General features: G+C 37.1%; 1 protein-coding gene across 1 annotated transcript; it reads left to right on the top strand.

The window, feature by feature from the left end:
* Positions 1-644: 644 nt before the first annotated feature.
* On the top strand, positions 645-16,163 carry MOB1B (MOB kinase activator 1B; the record flags this gene model as incomplete). The annotated part of the gene is made up of 5 exons (XM_084233189.1): positions 645-816; positions 4,216-4,309; positions 12,371-12,504; positions 13,084-13,247; positions 16,086-16,163. The coding sequence occupies exons 1-5, from the start codon at positions 762-764 to the stop codon at positions 16,161-16,163; spliced, it is 525 nt and encodes a 174-aa protein (XP_084089315.1). The 5' UTR covers positions 645-761.
* Positions 16,164-16,473: the final 310 nt, after the last annotated feature.

Genomic DNA, 16,473 nt, shown 5'->3' with positions numbered 1-16,473 from the left:
ATGTGGGTTGCTCCCTGGTCAGCCGGGGATCAAACTCGTTCTGCAGAGGCTGCACATTGCTTCATAGTGCAGTGCTTAATCCTTTGTGCCACCAGGGAGGCCCAGATTTTTATGTTTTATTGATATGAAATACTATCTTTATGTTTTTTAAGCAAAGGAAACAAATTTATTCATAGTAGGATTAGAGACTTAGAATAGGGAATCCCTATTCTTAGAATAGGGATGAAAGGAATACAATGATTTAAGATTGTCAAAGAATTACTTTGTTGTTTTTATAGAATACAAGCTATGATTTTGAATTGTTAATTTATTGTGAAAAACTGAATTAGTTAAAGCTAAAAGTTCATTTTCTAGTTGGGAGTTGCAATAGGTAATGTATAGAGGGTTGTAGGAGTTTTGTTTATCTAACACAGTAGTGACAGCAATTATATTACTGCGATTTAATGTAGCCAGTACAATTTAGCTCTAATGCGGATAGGAGCTAAGGTATATTTGCTGTTTATTTATGGGCATTTAGGATCATATCTTTGTTGTTTTTTTCAATAATAAAGATTGTTTTATTCAGTAATAAAGATTTTATTGAAAATCATGTCTTCAAAAGGAAAACCATGTCTTAGATATTGAAGTGTCCTTTATTTTCTATTCATAGTGGTAGTCGGTCCTCTAAAACATTTAAGCCAAAGAAGAATATTCCAGAGGGTTCTCACCAATATGAGCTGTTAAAGCATGCAGAAGCCACACTTGGCAGTGGCAACCTCCGGATGGCTGTCATGCTTCCTGAGGGGGAAGACCTAAATGAGTGGGTTGCAGTGAACAGTAAGTAACCTTTCTGTTTCTCAGTAGATTCTAAATTAGGTTAGTAGCCACATTGTAGGTGAATGTTGGAGAGCTCTCCAGAACCTAATTACATTATAGTGATATCTCAATCCATTTTAGCTTTTATGTCATTTTATTTCTATATATGGAATTTTATTAAATTCTTGTCTTGTTATAATGTATAATAAATACAAAGCATAGGTTTATTATCATCAGTGGGAAAAAATAAAAATATTACCAGTTTATATTTATAGAACACTAATTATGTGCCTGACACTGTACTATCCTTTTTACATGGGTTATTTTGTTTCATCTTTGTAATAACCTTATGATGTAGGTACTATTGTTATTCCAGTTTAATAGAAAGGGAAACTATAAGACAGAAGGATTAGTAATTTGCATTGTTCATATAGATATTAAATGTCGAAGCTATAGAATTTCAGATGCACACTTTAACCACTATGCTAAATTTCTTCTTTCAGTAACATACTGAATTACTTGTCTAAATTCTGCTTTTTTTTTAAAGATTTATTTATTTATTTATTTATTTATTTATTTATTTATTCATTCATTCATTCATACAAGCACTGGGTACAGTCAGAAGTGCGGGAGGGTGAGAGAATCCACCAGAGCCAGAGCGGGGAGCAGAGCAGGCAGAGTGACGAAGTACACTGCTGAGGGGAGCAGCGGGTGGCAGGAAAGGTCTATGCGCCATGTGGGACCCTCGCCTGGTGGCCAGGGATCCAACCGGTGCTGCAGAGGCTGCGGACAGCTTCGCAACCTAGCGCTCAACCACTGCGCCTCCAGGGAGGCCCTAAATTCTGCTTTTAAATAGAAAAGACAATTCAATCACAATCTTATAAAATTAGTAAAATATATTTAAGAGATATTCCTCAGTCCCCTAGGAAGAATAATTAAATATATTTTTGGGAATTAAACCTGAGAAAGTTGGGAAATAAAAGTGGTATCTTTAATATTCAGTGTTTTTAAACATTAGCAAAGCAGTTTTTAATTGCTTTATAATTGGGCTTTATAATTGGGCAATTTATATGAACCTAGTAAAAATAAAATGAAATTTAATTGAAAGCATATATTAAATGTCTAGACTTTGATTAAGGAAAAGCAAAACAGTACTTTCCTTCTAATAACTGGTAATATTGTAATTTGAATTATATGTTGGTATTTATACTACTGATAACTTTTAGGAAACTGAAGAATTTTATTGAAACTTTACTGTAACAGTGTTTGTAGTTATTCTCCTCGACCAGGAATTTAGTTACTAAGAAAATGAAGTAATTTGTTTGCTTCATTGATGAGACCCATCTTATGTATATATAGTTCTGTGACATTTCAAAGACAGTATTCAGAATAAATGTCATACATATATATACACACACACATTCTTGTTCTTTTTGTATTTAGTACCATTTTGAGAGCTCATTTATTTGTTTAAAAAGTCTAAGGAAGGCAGCGTAGATCTTCTGCACTACCTGAGATTCTGATTTAAGAGTATAAAAACAGATCATTGTTTCCTGTTTGTCTTCTCTCTTTGTCTCAATAGCCAGATCTGAGTGTCTGTACTCCTGAAATGCCTAAAACTTTAGGAACTTCCAGAATGTCACTGGCATTTACCAATTATATCTGGACAAAAATTACTTGAAGTTGAAGCGTTTGAACATCTCCTAAGAATAATAATTCAGCATAGAAAGTACAGCATTTGGGCCTCCCTCATGGCTAGGGGTTAAGTCTCAGTGCTTCCACCTCGACCACCTAAGTTAGATCCCCAGCCAGGGATCTGACCTGCATGGTGCAGCAGACCTCTCCTGTCTTGCCCACTGCTCCCTTTAGCAATATATTTATTTCAGTAAATCCACTTATGCTGCTCTCCACTCTGTCTTTGGTGAATCCTCTTACCCCCTGCGCCTCTGGCCTACATCCCAGTTCTTGAATCTTTAAAAAAAAAAAAACAATTCTGAATTCTCACAATAGCCAATTCCATCAAACACTTAAGGAAGAAATAACACCAGTCTTTTTCTTACTCTGAAAGAGAATGGAAAAAATACTAGTTTCATAAGCTCAAAATGAACATTACAAGGAAGGAAACTAGGTCATTTAGGTTATGAAATTATATGTAAAAATTCTAGTAAAGGTATTTGCAAACTTGATCTAACTGTACGTAAGAAGTAGAACATATGACCAAGTTGAGTTTACTCCAGGAACACAAAGTTGGTTCTCCCATCTGGAAACTTTCTTGTGAAGTGCTGTTTTATATTTCTATAGTGCCTTTTTCTTTTTTCTTTTTTTTTGATTTATTTATTCATACAAGAACTGGGGTACAGGCCAGAGTTTCAAGGGGTGAGAGGACTCACCAGAGACAGCAGGGAACAGAACAGGCAGATCGACTGAAATACACTGCTGAGGAGAGCAGTGGGCAAGTCAGAAGAGGTCTGCTGCACCATGTGGGTCACCTCCCTGGCTGGGTATTGAACTTGTGCTTTAGTGGCTGCAGTGAGCTTCATAGGTTGTGTCTTAACCCCTTGTGCCACCAGGGAGGCCCCTATAGTGTCTTTTTCTTACTGAGCTATAGGCTGTTTTATATATTTTGGATACAAGATTTTTCTTGGTTATATGTGTTGCAAATAATTTTTCTTACTACTTGCCTTTTGGCTTCCTTTTTTTCCCCTAAAGATTTATTTTTATTTATTTATGCATATAAGAACTGGGGTATAGGCCAGAGGTATGGGGAGGTGAGAAGATTCACCATAGACAGAGTTGGGAGCAGAACAGGCAGATCCATTGAAATGCACTCCTGAGGGGAGCAATGGGTGAGACAGGAGAGAGGTCTGCTGCGCCATATGGGTCAGCTCCCTGCCTGAGGATTGAACTCATGGTGCAGTGGCTGGTGATAGCTGACAATGCTGAGACATATCCGCTTGTGCCAGCAGGGAGGCCCTCTTTTTGTCTTTCTTTATGGTGTCACTTAATAAACAGAAGTTCCTCGTTAATGTTTGTGGTTTCTGTATATGCTTTAAACCTATTTGTACAGATAAGAACACCGATAATCTAAGATTCTGTTTGAATAAAGTTAAAATTTAATTTTTTAAAAGGTTTTATTTATGCATACAAGAACTGGGGTACAGGCCAGAGATGGGTGGTGGTGGTGAGAGGATTTACCAGAGACAGAGCAGGGAGCAGGACAGGCAGATGAACTGAAATATACTGCTGAGGGGAGCAGTGGGTGAGACAGGAGAGGTCTGCTGCACCATGTGGGTAGCGCTCTGGCCTGCTGGGGATCGAACTTGTGCTGTTCTTAACCCCTTGTGCCACCAGGGAGGCCCTAAAATTTAATTTTTATATTAACCATTCTGTGTTACTTATAATTGGTAATTTGTTTTGTAGCTGTGGATTTCTTCAATCAGATCAACATGCTTTATGGAACCATTACAGATTTCTGTACGGAGGAAAGTTGTCCAGTGATGTCAGCTGGCCCAAAGTAAGACATGGTTCATGATTAGTTCTCATTTTTACTTTATTTTACAGCTCTAAAATAAAAAGAAAGTTTCTGACCAAAAATTTTTCTACTTAGCATCTCAGAGATTTTTCCAACGACGCTGCATTAAGTCCAGATTTCTTAGAGAGCTCAATATTGTCCTTCATCCTTTCTTTTTCTCCTTTTGCTGTGTATCTCTCCTCTGGTTTATCCAAACTAGATTATTAGAAATACCTTGCTAAATTTCTATAGAAAGGAAAAAAGCCATGTGATCCCAGAGTAGTGATTTGCAATAGACTTAAAAAGGCCTTTAGAATTCATGCAAGCAACACTTCAAAACAATTTGAAATGGAAATCTGTGCCTCCTTGCCTTCAGGGTCTGCCTAGTGGGGAGACACTGCTGTTTCAGGCATAGCCCCCTCTCTCTCTCCACACTGGACACTCCTGCAGGAGCTGCTCTCATGATCAAAGATGACAACAGTGAATGAGACAGATGTTTACACATTGGGTGGAGGCATCATTAAGCCTACCAGTTCTTCTCAAACAGAAAATAAAGGGAAACTCAAGAGATGTTTGAGAAATGTTCAAAAGAAGTAAGACTATTACTTTACTTATGCTCTGTAAACTTCATTCTGTTTTTCTTTGGAATATCTTTCTTCCCATCTCTTGATGCTAATGTCTTCTAAGAGAAAAAATGTTACCTTTAATTGAAACTCAGTTGTAAATATGTATACCTCTCTTAATGAAGTAAGAAAATTTAGCAAGAAATAAGATCACTTTTATTTTTATCTATTTATCTATTTATAATTTTTTTAAAGATTTATTTTATTTATGCAAGAACTGGGATACAGACCAGAGTGCGGGAGGGTGAGAGAATTCACCAGAGACAGACTGGGGAAGCAGAACAGTAGATGAACCGAAAACACTGCTGAAGGGAACAGTGGACGAGACAGGAGAGGTCTAACATGCCATGTGGGTATCTCCCTGGCAGGCCAGGAATTGAACCTGTGCTGCAGAGGTTGTGGACAACTTCACAGTGCTGTGCTCAACCCGCTGCGCCAAAGGGGAGGCCCCGCTTTTATTTTGTTATTAATTTTCTATGTTTCATTGTGTCCTTTGAATTATGTCCCTTTTTTTTTTAATCTTTTGTGACTTTTTTTCTTTTTTTGACAAAATTGCCTAATGGCCAGTTAGTTATATGGTGAAAATATTTGTGATGAAAGGTCTTATAGTGAAAATGCTGGTAGCAAAGAACTTTAAAGTGAATCTACCAGAACCCTTCAGTGTCTCTACTTGGTGCTTCCTTTATAAAACCTTATGATTTTTTTCAGACTGCATGTGATCTTTATACTTAATGTTTTTTGTCTTAATGATTGTTTTTGTCTTAATGATTATATTTCTTGTTACATTGTACTTACACTACTTATACACTACTTATTTAACCTGTTAGATTTGTTCTTTTAAATCCCTTTTGGTGCAAGGACATTGCTTGCCACCAGGACATTGCCTGCTGCCAAGCTTGCACTCAGTAAATGTTGCTTGGATCAATACATTTTGAAACTTTTAAATTGTTGTTATTATTGATAATAGTAATGGCAGCTACCACTTAGTGCTTCCTAAATGTAGGACCTTTCATGCTTTATTGTATTTTACTTTATAAGCAAGTCTATAAGAACGTTATTGTTATCCCTATTTCACAGGACAAGAAATTTAAGTCTAAGAAAGGTCCAAGATAATAATATGTCCAAATAACATGTGCAAGATCCTGTTATTTATAAACGGGCAGAACTATTGTTGAGATCCAGGTCTCTTAGAATTTATTACCTGTACTGTTAGTTGCTGTATTGTATTATTTTTTTGTTATAAGACTTACTAATTGATGATTATACACATCTGTAGGGAGTTTATAGTGCTGACTTTTTAAAAAAAATCACATCCCGTCCCCATTATATGTATGTGGTATAAATAGCAAAACAACACACCAGTCTGCCGGAACATGCTAGTGCTTGGAAATATTGCTATTGTAAATAGTGACCTTAGATTACTGATCACTTACTTGTATGAATGCTTCATTGCTCAGAATATTTTTGGTAACTTTTATTTTTTTTTAAGATTTATTAATTATGCATACAATAGCTGGGGTACAGGCCAGTGATACAGGGGGTGAGAGGATTCACCAGAGACAGAGTGGGGAGCAGAGCAGGCAGACTGACCAAGGGGAGCAGTGGGAGAGACAGGAGAGGTCTGCTGCGTCATGTGGATTGCTCTCTGGCTGGCCGGGGATCAAACTTGTGCTGCGAGGCTGTGGACAGCTTCATAGTACAGTGCTTAACCCCTTGTGCCGCCAGGAAGGCCCTTTTTGGTAACTTTTAAATTGAAATTTCAGAGCCAAATCACCAGTGACCGAGAGATTCATTTTTTAAAAAAGATTTATTTATTTATGCATACAAGAGCTGGGGTGCAGGCCAGAGATGCAGGGAGTGAGAGGACTCACCAGAGACACAGCGGGGAACAGAACAGGCAGACTGACTGAAATCCACTGCAGAGGGGAGCAGCAGGCGAGACAGGAGAAGTCTGCTTTGCTATGTGGGTTTCTCTCTGGCAGGCCGGGGATTGAACTTGTGCTGCAGAGGCTGTGTATTGCTTCACAGTATGATGCTTAGCCCCTTGCGCCACCAGGGAGGCCTGAGTTTTGTATTTTTAAGCATGAAAAAACCATGTTCACAAAAATAGTTTTTAGGCATTAAAATTATTGACTCATCAATCACGTGAAATAAAAATAAATTAAAAAAATTAAATGAGTTAAAGCATTATACTCTACAATGTACTGAAAGCCACACAAAGAAAGTCAAAATAATTCTTGGTCTGATACCAAGAGAACATTTAGATGTCAGTTCAAACTAGGAAACACAAAACATGAGACTACATTGATCAGGTGCTCCATGAAAGCATGGAGAAATTGTCAAAGGTAGATAAAATTAAATTTGGTATATATATTTTAATTAATTTTTAATTGCGGTACAAGAGATTCAACTTTATTACTTCATTGTCATACCTTATCATTTGACCAAATTCACATGTTAAACAAAATAACACCTAATTGGGATCTTCTATTTTATTCTTTAGATTGATCTTTAATGAGTTTTGCTGTCTCAAAACCAGTCCTTTTAAAAAGAATGACAGTTTGCCACCATCTGAGATGTTAAAAATAATATGCTTTGATATTTTGTAAGGTAATTTTTTGGAAGGGAACATTTTAAAACATATTGAAATACCTTATTTTCAAACAATTTCAAACTTTGAAAGTTCAAATAATTTTAAGTGTACAGGTAAGTTGCCAGAACAGCAAAAAGAACTCCCCTATATATGCCTTTGACCCAGATTCTGTAACTATTAACATTTTACTGCATTTGCTTTGTCACTCTCTTTCTACACTCAGTAACATTCTTTCTGAATCTTTGAGCACATTGTATCCCTTCATCTCTACATATTCAGGTGTACATTTTTCAAAAATAAGGGTATTATTAGATATAACCAGCATACAGATCCTCCAGATAACTTACTTTAGTCCATAGATACCATTCATGTTTCCTTAGTTGGCCAACAATATCTTAGATATCCTTTCTGGTCTAGGATCATATCTATGTATTGCATTTATTTGAGCTATCCCTTCAGGTACCTTCAACCTGAAATATTTCCTCAGTGTTTCCCTGTATTACCTTTGTGCAGAAAAAAGTTAAGAAGACTTGACTGCTGTCTCTCGAAAAGCCTGCTTATAAGATTAGCCTTAGGTGGGATGACATCTGTGAACTTGTATTTCACCATAACTTCAGAGCTGCTCAGTGTGCCTTAATGTTTGTACAAACAATGCAGTTTATACTTTCCTTCTGGGAGTCTAGAATTTTAGTATGTGTCATACAGAGGGTGTCTACTAGACCATACCCCAGTAAAAAATCTGGGACTGACTCTCTAATGAGCTTCCCTGGTAGACAGTATTTAATATGAGTTGTAACAGTGCGTTGCTAAAGGCACAAACATACGCTTGAACCTTCACTTCTTTCTAGCCTACAGAGAAGAGTAGCTGTAGCACTGTTCACAATCCAGTTTCCCCTAAATTCCCTGCCTCCTTATTGGTCTCTCACTGCAGAGGTATGTTCTGTAATCTTTATGCCCCAGGGGGACTAATTACTTTGGAGAAATACCCTATACCCTCTTTGGACTTTGGGATCTGCACCTGCTAGTGCATTTTTTTTTTCTTTTTGTCTTTTTTTGAACTTGTGTATAAAAAGGTATTGCTTTTTCTTATGCTGTGATTCAGAGACAGGTGTCTCAGATTTATCAAAGATAGAGTATGCATTTCTGTTACTTGTTATTTTGATATGATTTCTTAGAGGAGGAGGGGAGGTTTTAAAATGAAATGCCTTTTTTAGCACTTCTTAATTCCAGTATTATTGGTGTTGACTTAAGGTATTTGTTTCTCTTGTAAAAATAGATGTTTTTATTTTGTTGTTATATGGTCTGTTTTGCATTTAGAAATTGAGAACACTGCCTTTTAAGAAAGCAAATTCTTCTAGCTTTATTTGAGAGCTGTTTTTCTCTGTGTGTGTAACCTTAAAGCTATGTTTTCCTCCTTCCCTCCCCTACTTTCTTCCAGCTTTCCTTCCTCCTTTTTTCCTTACTGCCTCTTCCTTACTTCCACCTTTACTTCTGTCCACCTGTTGTCTTCCTTCCTATTTTGGAGAATCTTAACTTTTGACCATTGTTATGCTGTTCAGTTGTCATGGTTTGCCATCCATACCAGTAGATACTCAGGATTGTACCAGGAGAGGCATTTGTTAATAGATTAGCACTGGTACTTGGCAAAGGTGATATTGATCGATGGCTCATAGGGTTTTGTTTTTATTAACTCTTTATTATTATTAACCAAGAAGTGATGAATATTTTGGAGTTTGCACTTTTTAAGTTCAAACCATGATGACAGAAATACATTTCAAAGACAACACTCTATCAAAGGTAGAATGAAAAAATCAGTGGGAGCAAACTACAATTACAGGATGAAGTCATCTTAAGTAAAAACATTATCAAAGAAGGGCCTCCCCGGTGGCGTAGCGGTTGAGCGCTGGGTTGCGAAGCTGCCCGCGGCTTCTGCAGCGCCAGTTCGATCCCCGGCTGCTCCCCGGCCACCAGAGGAGGGTCCCACATGGCGCGCAGACCTCTCCTGCCTCCCACTGCTCCCCTCAGCAGTGTACTTCGGTCCTTCTGCCTGCTCTGCTCCCTGCTCTGGCTCTGGTGAATTCTCTCACCCTCCCGTGCTTCTGACTGTACCCAGTGCATGTATAAACAAAAAACCAAACAAACAAATAAATAAAAACATGCCTCTAAAAAAAAAAAAAAAACATTATCAAAGAAAAAGATCAAGAAATCATAGTTAATAAACTCTAGAAGTATAAGCAATATACAGTATTTTTCAAAAAGCTTTAGGATATTGAAAGCTGATATTTTCTTAAATATAAACTTTTTAAAAAGTTTAGGATACTAAAAATGATTTATTTACTGTCAGCTTTCAATTTTTATATTTAAAAGTGAATATGGGGCCTCACTGGTGGCGCAAGATGCAATCTATGAGGCTGTCTGCAGCCACTGCAGCACGAGTTGTATCCCTAGCCGTCCAGGGCGCATCCCACATGGCATAGCAGACCTCTCCTGACTTACCCCGCTGCTCCCTTCAGCAGTGTATTTCAGTCGATCTACCTGTTGTGTTCCCCACTCTGTCTCTGTGAATCCTTTCACTCCCCACACCTCTGGCCTGTATCCCAGTTCTTGTATGCATGGATGAATAAATCTTTAAAAAAAATGAATGTGGAACATTTGATAATTATGAATAAAATGAAAAACATAATTGTGAGGGGAAGACAAAATGTTGGCATTTCTTAACATAAGGGAGAAAACATGGATGAGTTCCCTTTCTTTAAGTGAAAAGTAATGATGATTAAAAGTCTACCATTTGTGGGCCTCCCCTGGTGGCACAGGCAGTTGAGCGCAGCACTGTGTGCTGACCGCAGCCTCTGTAGCACCAGTTCGATCCTGGGTGGCCGGCGAGGGTCCCACATGGCGCGGCAGACTTCTCCTGTCTTGCCCACTGCTCCCCTCAGCATTGTATTTTGTCAGTCAGCCTGTTCTGTTCCCTGCCTGCTCTGTCTCTGGTGATCTCCTCTCACCCTTCTGCGGATCTGGCCTGCACCCTGGTTCTTGTATAAATACAAAAAAAAAAAAAAAAAAAAAAAGTCTACCATTTGTGGTCTCTGTCTCCAAAGAAGATCAAACAAGAATAGGTTTAAGTCACACTCAGGACTTTGTTTTATATTAGGAAGAGTCTCTTGACTGTGAAAGTGATTTTGATAGTGGAACAGGATGCCAAAATGTGCTAGAATATCTGCTCTTGGCAACCTTCAAAGTAGACTGCTGGACAGTCATCTCTTTTGCCTACGGTTAGCTGTAAGATATGCTGCCAGAATGTTTATTCAGGTGTATCCTGTTTAGACTTAGAATTAAGATGTTAGTAGCTATAATTAAATAGAAAGCGACCTTGTTCATCCTACCTTAAGATAATTTTTATTGTTTAAAAATACCTTGTGAGTTTTCTGTCCCATAGAGTATAATCTGTGATGGTCATGCTCCTCTCTGTCCACACATAAAATATTTCCTGAATGCATGAAAAAAAAATACACTATTTAGTATTTTTCCACTATATTTTCTGTTGTCACTTTGCTAGTCCAACTGATCTATTATTTTGTCAGCCCAAACTCTGGGACAAAGTTAGAAAAAACACAGTTGATTCAAATAGACAAGCTAAGTGGCAGAAGTAACTTCAGAAACTAAAAAACTAAATGCTAATTCAGTTTAGAGATTTTTATGTTTTGGAGTTTGGTCGTACATTCCTTACCTTAAAAGTTCAGTTTGTCTGTGTATGTGTATGTAACTCCATTTTCATTCTTGTTATATTTTTTTTTGCTTACTTAGAAGACTGTCTTCTCTGCTAGTCTATTCTCCTTAGAAGTAGGGAAAGTGTCTTTCATTTTGGTGTCCCTTGTTCTTGACACAGTACTTTTCACATGGTAGCTGCATTAAATGCTTATTATTCCGAAAGGATAATATTCTGTTAACATCCAAATCCTGTGGACATTTTTATTTGGCTAGTGTTTTGTTAATTCCCAACTGGGTATTACCAGTTTTCTTCAAAAGCATGTTTAGTTCCTCAACCAAATGTACTCAAAAACTGAATCATTCTTTTCATTCGTGTTACTTTGGCGCTTCCCTGTAAGTCTCTACCCTTAACTCAAAATTTAAAACCCCCAAGTTAAAAAGAATAAGGAGAAATGTTTTTCAAGAGAGAAATCAACCAACCAACCATAGAAATTAAAGATAATCATCACAGAAGTTGGAAGTAAGCTATTTTTCTACTATGGCAGTGTATGATTTGAAATAAATCATATATGAAGGAAAACTCTGTAAGAAAATTAAACATAAAGAGAACATAGAAACACAATAAATGAGTTTGATGAAATCTGCTTAGTTTGGATTGTGATAGATGCAAAATAGAACAGTAGCATTTTATTATTTTTTTAAGATTTATTTATTTATGTGTACAAGAACTGGGGTACAGGCCAGAGGTGGGGTGAGAGAATTCACCCCAGGAACAAAGTGGGAAGAGAACAGGCAAACTGACTGAAATACACTGCTGAGGGGAGCAGCAGGCGAGATAGGAGAGGTCTGCTGTGCCATGTGGGTTGCTCCCTGGCTGGGGATTGAACTCGTGCTGTGGTGGCTGCAGATCACTTCATAGATTACATCTTAACCCCTTGCGCCACCTGGGTGGCTCTGAACAGTAGCATTTTAAAAGCATAAATTTAAATGCTCAATGCAAAGACTCTTTATTTGGAGGCGTAGCTTCCATAAAATCAATCAACAAAAGTGTATACATTCATAATATACATACATATATAAAAATCTAAAATATTTTTATATAATATAAAAAATCTGTGTTTTTTAATCTTTCCGATGCAGATATGAATATCATTGGGCAGATGGAACAAACATAAAGAAGCCTATTAAGTGCTCTGCACCAAAGTATATTGATTACCTGATGACTTGGGTTCAAGACCAGTTGGATGATGAGACCCTGTTTCCATCAAAAATTGGTAAAATTGCTTTGTATAAGTGGAATCCATTACTATACCTATTAAGATGCTTCTACTCTTATTTCAAAGGGTCTTGACTTTTTCATACCAAGTTTATCATGAACATTAAGATTAACCTCCCTATAATTTTAAGCAGCAAGAAGATCATAGTATCTAGGATAGTAACAAAATCTGACCTGTGTTAAGAGAGTCAGAAAAGAAAAACTACAACCATTTGCAGACAATATGATATTATTTGTAGAAAATCCTAAGACTCAACCAAAAGTTATTAGAAACAATAGATGTAAGTTTTAACTCTACTACTATCTTAGGTATTATTTGTTTCATCTTAGTAAAGTAGTGGTATATCAGTGGCATGAAAGGCTATAATGAAGACCAGTTCTTATTCCATAGACACTTTAAAGTTTATTTTCATTCATGATGAAAATTTCTGAAAAGTGCAATAAATATATTAAATAGTAATTCATAAGTATTTCTTTTCAGTCTTGTCTTGGTAATGTATGCTTCCATTTCTCAGTGAACTGTTATTGCCTTGTTCCCTTTTCTTGTTGATATAAAGGTTGTTTTTCTTTTTACCAGGTGTCCCATTCCCAAAGAATTTCATGTCTGTGGCAAAAACTATACTCAAGCGCCTCTTTAGGGTTTATGCTCACATTTATCATCAGCATTTTGATCCTGTGATCCAGCTTCAGGAGGAAGCACATCTCAACACATCTTTCAAGCACTTTATTTTTTTTGTCCAGGTGAGTGGATTGGGAGTTCTTTTTTGCTCAGTAAAAGTAATTATCCACAGGGTTCTGAGGTAAAAATTACATTCATACTTTCAGAATAAGATTTGCTTTATCTCTCTAGTTTTTGTCCTTCTCCATACTTGCTGTGATGGTAAGGACTGACCTTTTATTTCTGAATACCATTCACCTCCAAGCTGATAGCATAAAAATCTAAAATAGATCTCTGAGAGGACTTAAGATTAGCTTCAGTTAAACAGGGTATAATGGAGAGGTTGAATGAAAAAACCTGCTAGTTTGGTAGACTTGTAGATGAATTTGGTTTAAGCATTTTAGCACTCCTCCTACTTCTCTTAATCCTCAATATGTGTCTACCCTGGCCTGGAAATGGGCTTTGTATAGTACCTTCCTGACTCTCCCTCCTTTTAAAAATCATGTTCTGAATAATTGTTTACTTAAAGAATTGTCCATTATTTCTGAAGGGGGGAAAAGTGTCTTAAAGAGTGTTGTTATTCCAGAGCTCCATTAGTCTTTGTTTTGATTTCTTAGTTGACCTCCTCTTTCTTCACACTCTAACCCTTAGAGAATTGGCCTTAGAGATACAGATTAAGGGGAATGAGGATATTTTTTTCTTGCTATATGATAATTGGAGAAGTAACAAGCATGATTGCAAATGAGGTGGAATAGATAAGCTAATCAACTTTTTTGGGGGGGTAGAGGTTGGGGGATGGTAGGCAGGGGAAATAAAAGGGTTGAATCTGTTGTTTTCATATATATATGGGCTTATACTTTCAATTGCCTTCCCCATGTCCCTCTCCACTAAAGAAAAATGTGTCTATTTTCTCTCTGTTCACACTACTCACACTGAGGGCATCGATCATTTTAGGAGAAATTGTAACTTGGAAAAGATTGGTCTGAGCAGTTACTTTACTATAGTGTCTCATCTATAGTTACCTGTAGAAACAAAGATGATGTTATCCTAAAGTTTGCATTTGTGTGTTCTTTAGTTTAGGCCGAATATGATGGGTCAGGTTCAGGTTTTGGTGGTTTAGGAGAGGATACTCTTGCACCATAAGGGTTAGTTTTACCTTACTATATGATGTTAAAGTGTACTGTATCTCCCAACTCCCAAAGAGTAGGGGATTATTCCTGGCATTTATCACATCTGATCCTGTTTCACTCAGTACACTGTAATCTTAAAGGTAGTCCACAGTATTACCCCTTGACTGAGTAAGAGGGGTCTCTCCCCTGGCCCTCATGATTTAGAGAATCCTGCTTTGACACTTCTTTTAGCTCTGTCCTCTCCACAGAGTGAGGGATCTATAGAACCAAGAACATATCCTATCCAGATCCCTTACTGGTGTATGTTTGGGTACCTGAGACCTCAGAATTCCCTCCCCATAGTATATTTCCAGGTCCTGAATGGATGTTTTGGGCTCATTCTTTTAAGGGACAGTCCTATTTCTGGTATGTATACCTCTAGACTAAGGGGGTAGCCAGATAGCAGTTCTTTGTGAGGGTATGTGGACATTGTTTATATTTGTAAGCCAGTCATGATATCCACCCCTTGAAGTGCAGCATGGAGCTGGGAGTTGGAAGATTAGGGAGGGCCAGGTACCTATGTCACTATTTTCCAAAGCAGAATACTGAGGAGTCTTGAGAATTTTGAATTTGAATCGGTTTTCCTATGAAAGTATATTCATTTCGGTAGGAGAATGGAATTTGTTATATTTAACAATATATTAGCTTAATATAAATTTGACAGTTTAGTCATATGATAAGTATTCATTTGTGTTCTTGGTTCTGACCCCACAAATCTTAAGGTTAGGCTTGCTGTTAAATACCTTCAGATGCTTCTCTTTATTACTTAGTGTTCTTGGAACATAATGGACATTAATAAATGAATGAAGTCGGGACTTCAAAATACCCTACCATGGCACAATATCAGATCAGAAATATAGGCAATCTGTATTTATTAGTCTTATAATTTATAGTTTAGGGAAATCTATTCAGAATCGATCTTCAGAATTAAGGAGGTAGAATATCTAAAGGAAGGGCACATTAAATCTAGGCTTTCTTATTGGTTCTTTACAGGATTTTCATTTATCACATGTGAACTCCACATTATTTATGTTTTTTTCTTTAAAGATTTATTTATTTATGCATACAAGAACTGGGGTAGGCCAGAGGGTGGGAGGGGGGAGAAGATTCATCAGAGACAGAGTGGGGAACAGAACAGGGAGACTGACTGAAATACACTGCTCAGGGGAGCAGCGAGTGAGACAGGGGAGGTCTGTCGCACCATGTGGGCAACTCCCTGGCCAGCTGGGGATCGAACTCATGCTTCAGAGGCTGCAGACAGCTTTCCAGTGCAGTGCTTAACCTCTTATGCCACCAGGGAGGCCCTATTTATTTTCATACCACTTTTCATGCTAACTTTGCAGATGTTTGGGTTTATAGCCATTCTTTTGTTCTCATAGAATATTGATATTTGCCTGAATGCTAGATATCTTGGTCCCTACTTGGTTGACTATATATTTAAATGGTGCCTAAATGTTTACTTGTGTCAGGGAGTACATGAAGTGAAGTGTTAATGTATAGTATTACATTTAGTCCCCACAGTAATTCCATGAAGTAGGAGGATTTATCCTGATATTATTATAGATATGAAAATATAACATCAGAAGTGGTTATTTGCCTAAGTCACAGAGCTAAGGAATAGAAAAAAAATGTTTTTGAAAAAATTTTGACTGTTTATGTAAAAGCTAATTAAAAAAAAGTTAATGAAAATATGCTTTGGAATGAGATTAAACAATACATGTTTGCAATTTCTTCTGCCTTTAACATGCACAGGAATTCAACCTTATCGATAGACGAGAACTTGCCCCACTCCAAGAATTGATTGAAAAACTCACCTCAAAGGACAGATAAAAGGATGCAGAGCTGTGCAAATTGTTCCTCGAATGAAGCTGTGTGGAGTGTATTTGGATTTTTGTTTTTTATCTCAGTTGTTTTTGTTTTAGGTTTTGGGGGACTTGCTTGGGTTCCTTTTCCTTTAATCTGTATAATTTAAGCCATATTCTATTGCTACAGATAGCCAAGAATCATTCTCAATACATTGGATAGGAGTAAATTTTGTCTTAGTGGCATACAGAACATATATATACTTTACCTTGGTTTTGTTACTTGTGGAATTTACAATACCATTGTGAGTGGAAAGAATATACTTATTAATTAGACT

This window comes from Talpa europaea, assembly GCF_964194135.1.
Source record: "Talpa europaea genome assembly, chromosome: 5".
Taxonomy (NCBI): domain Eukaryota; kingdom Metazoa; phylum Chordata; class Mammalia; order Eulipotyphla; family Talpidae; genus Talpa; species Talpa europaea.
Note: the sequence above shows the minus strand (reverse complement) of the source record. Positions and strands in the feature narration are given on the sequence as shown.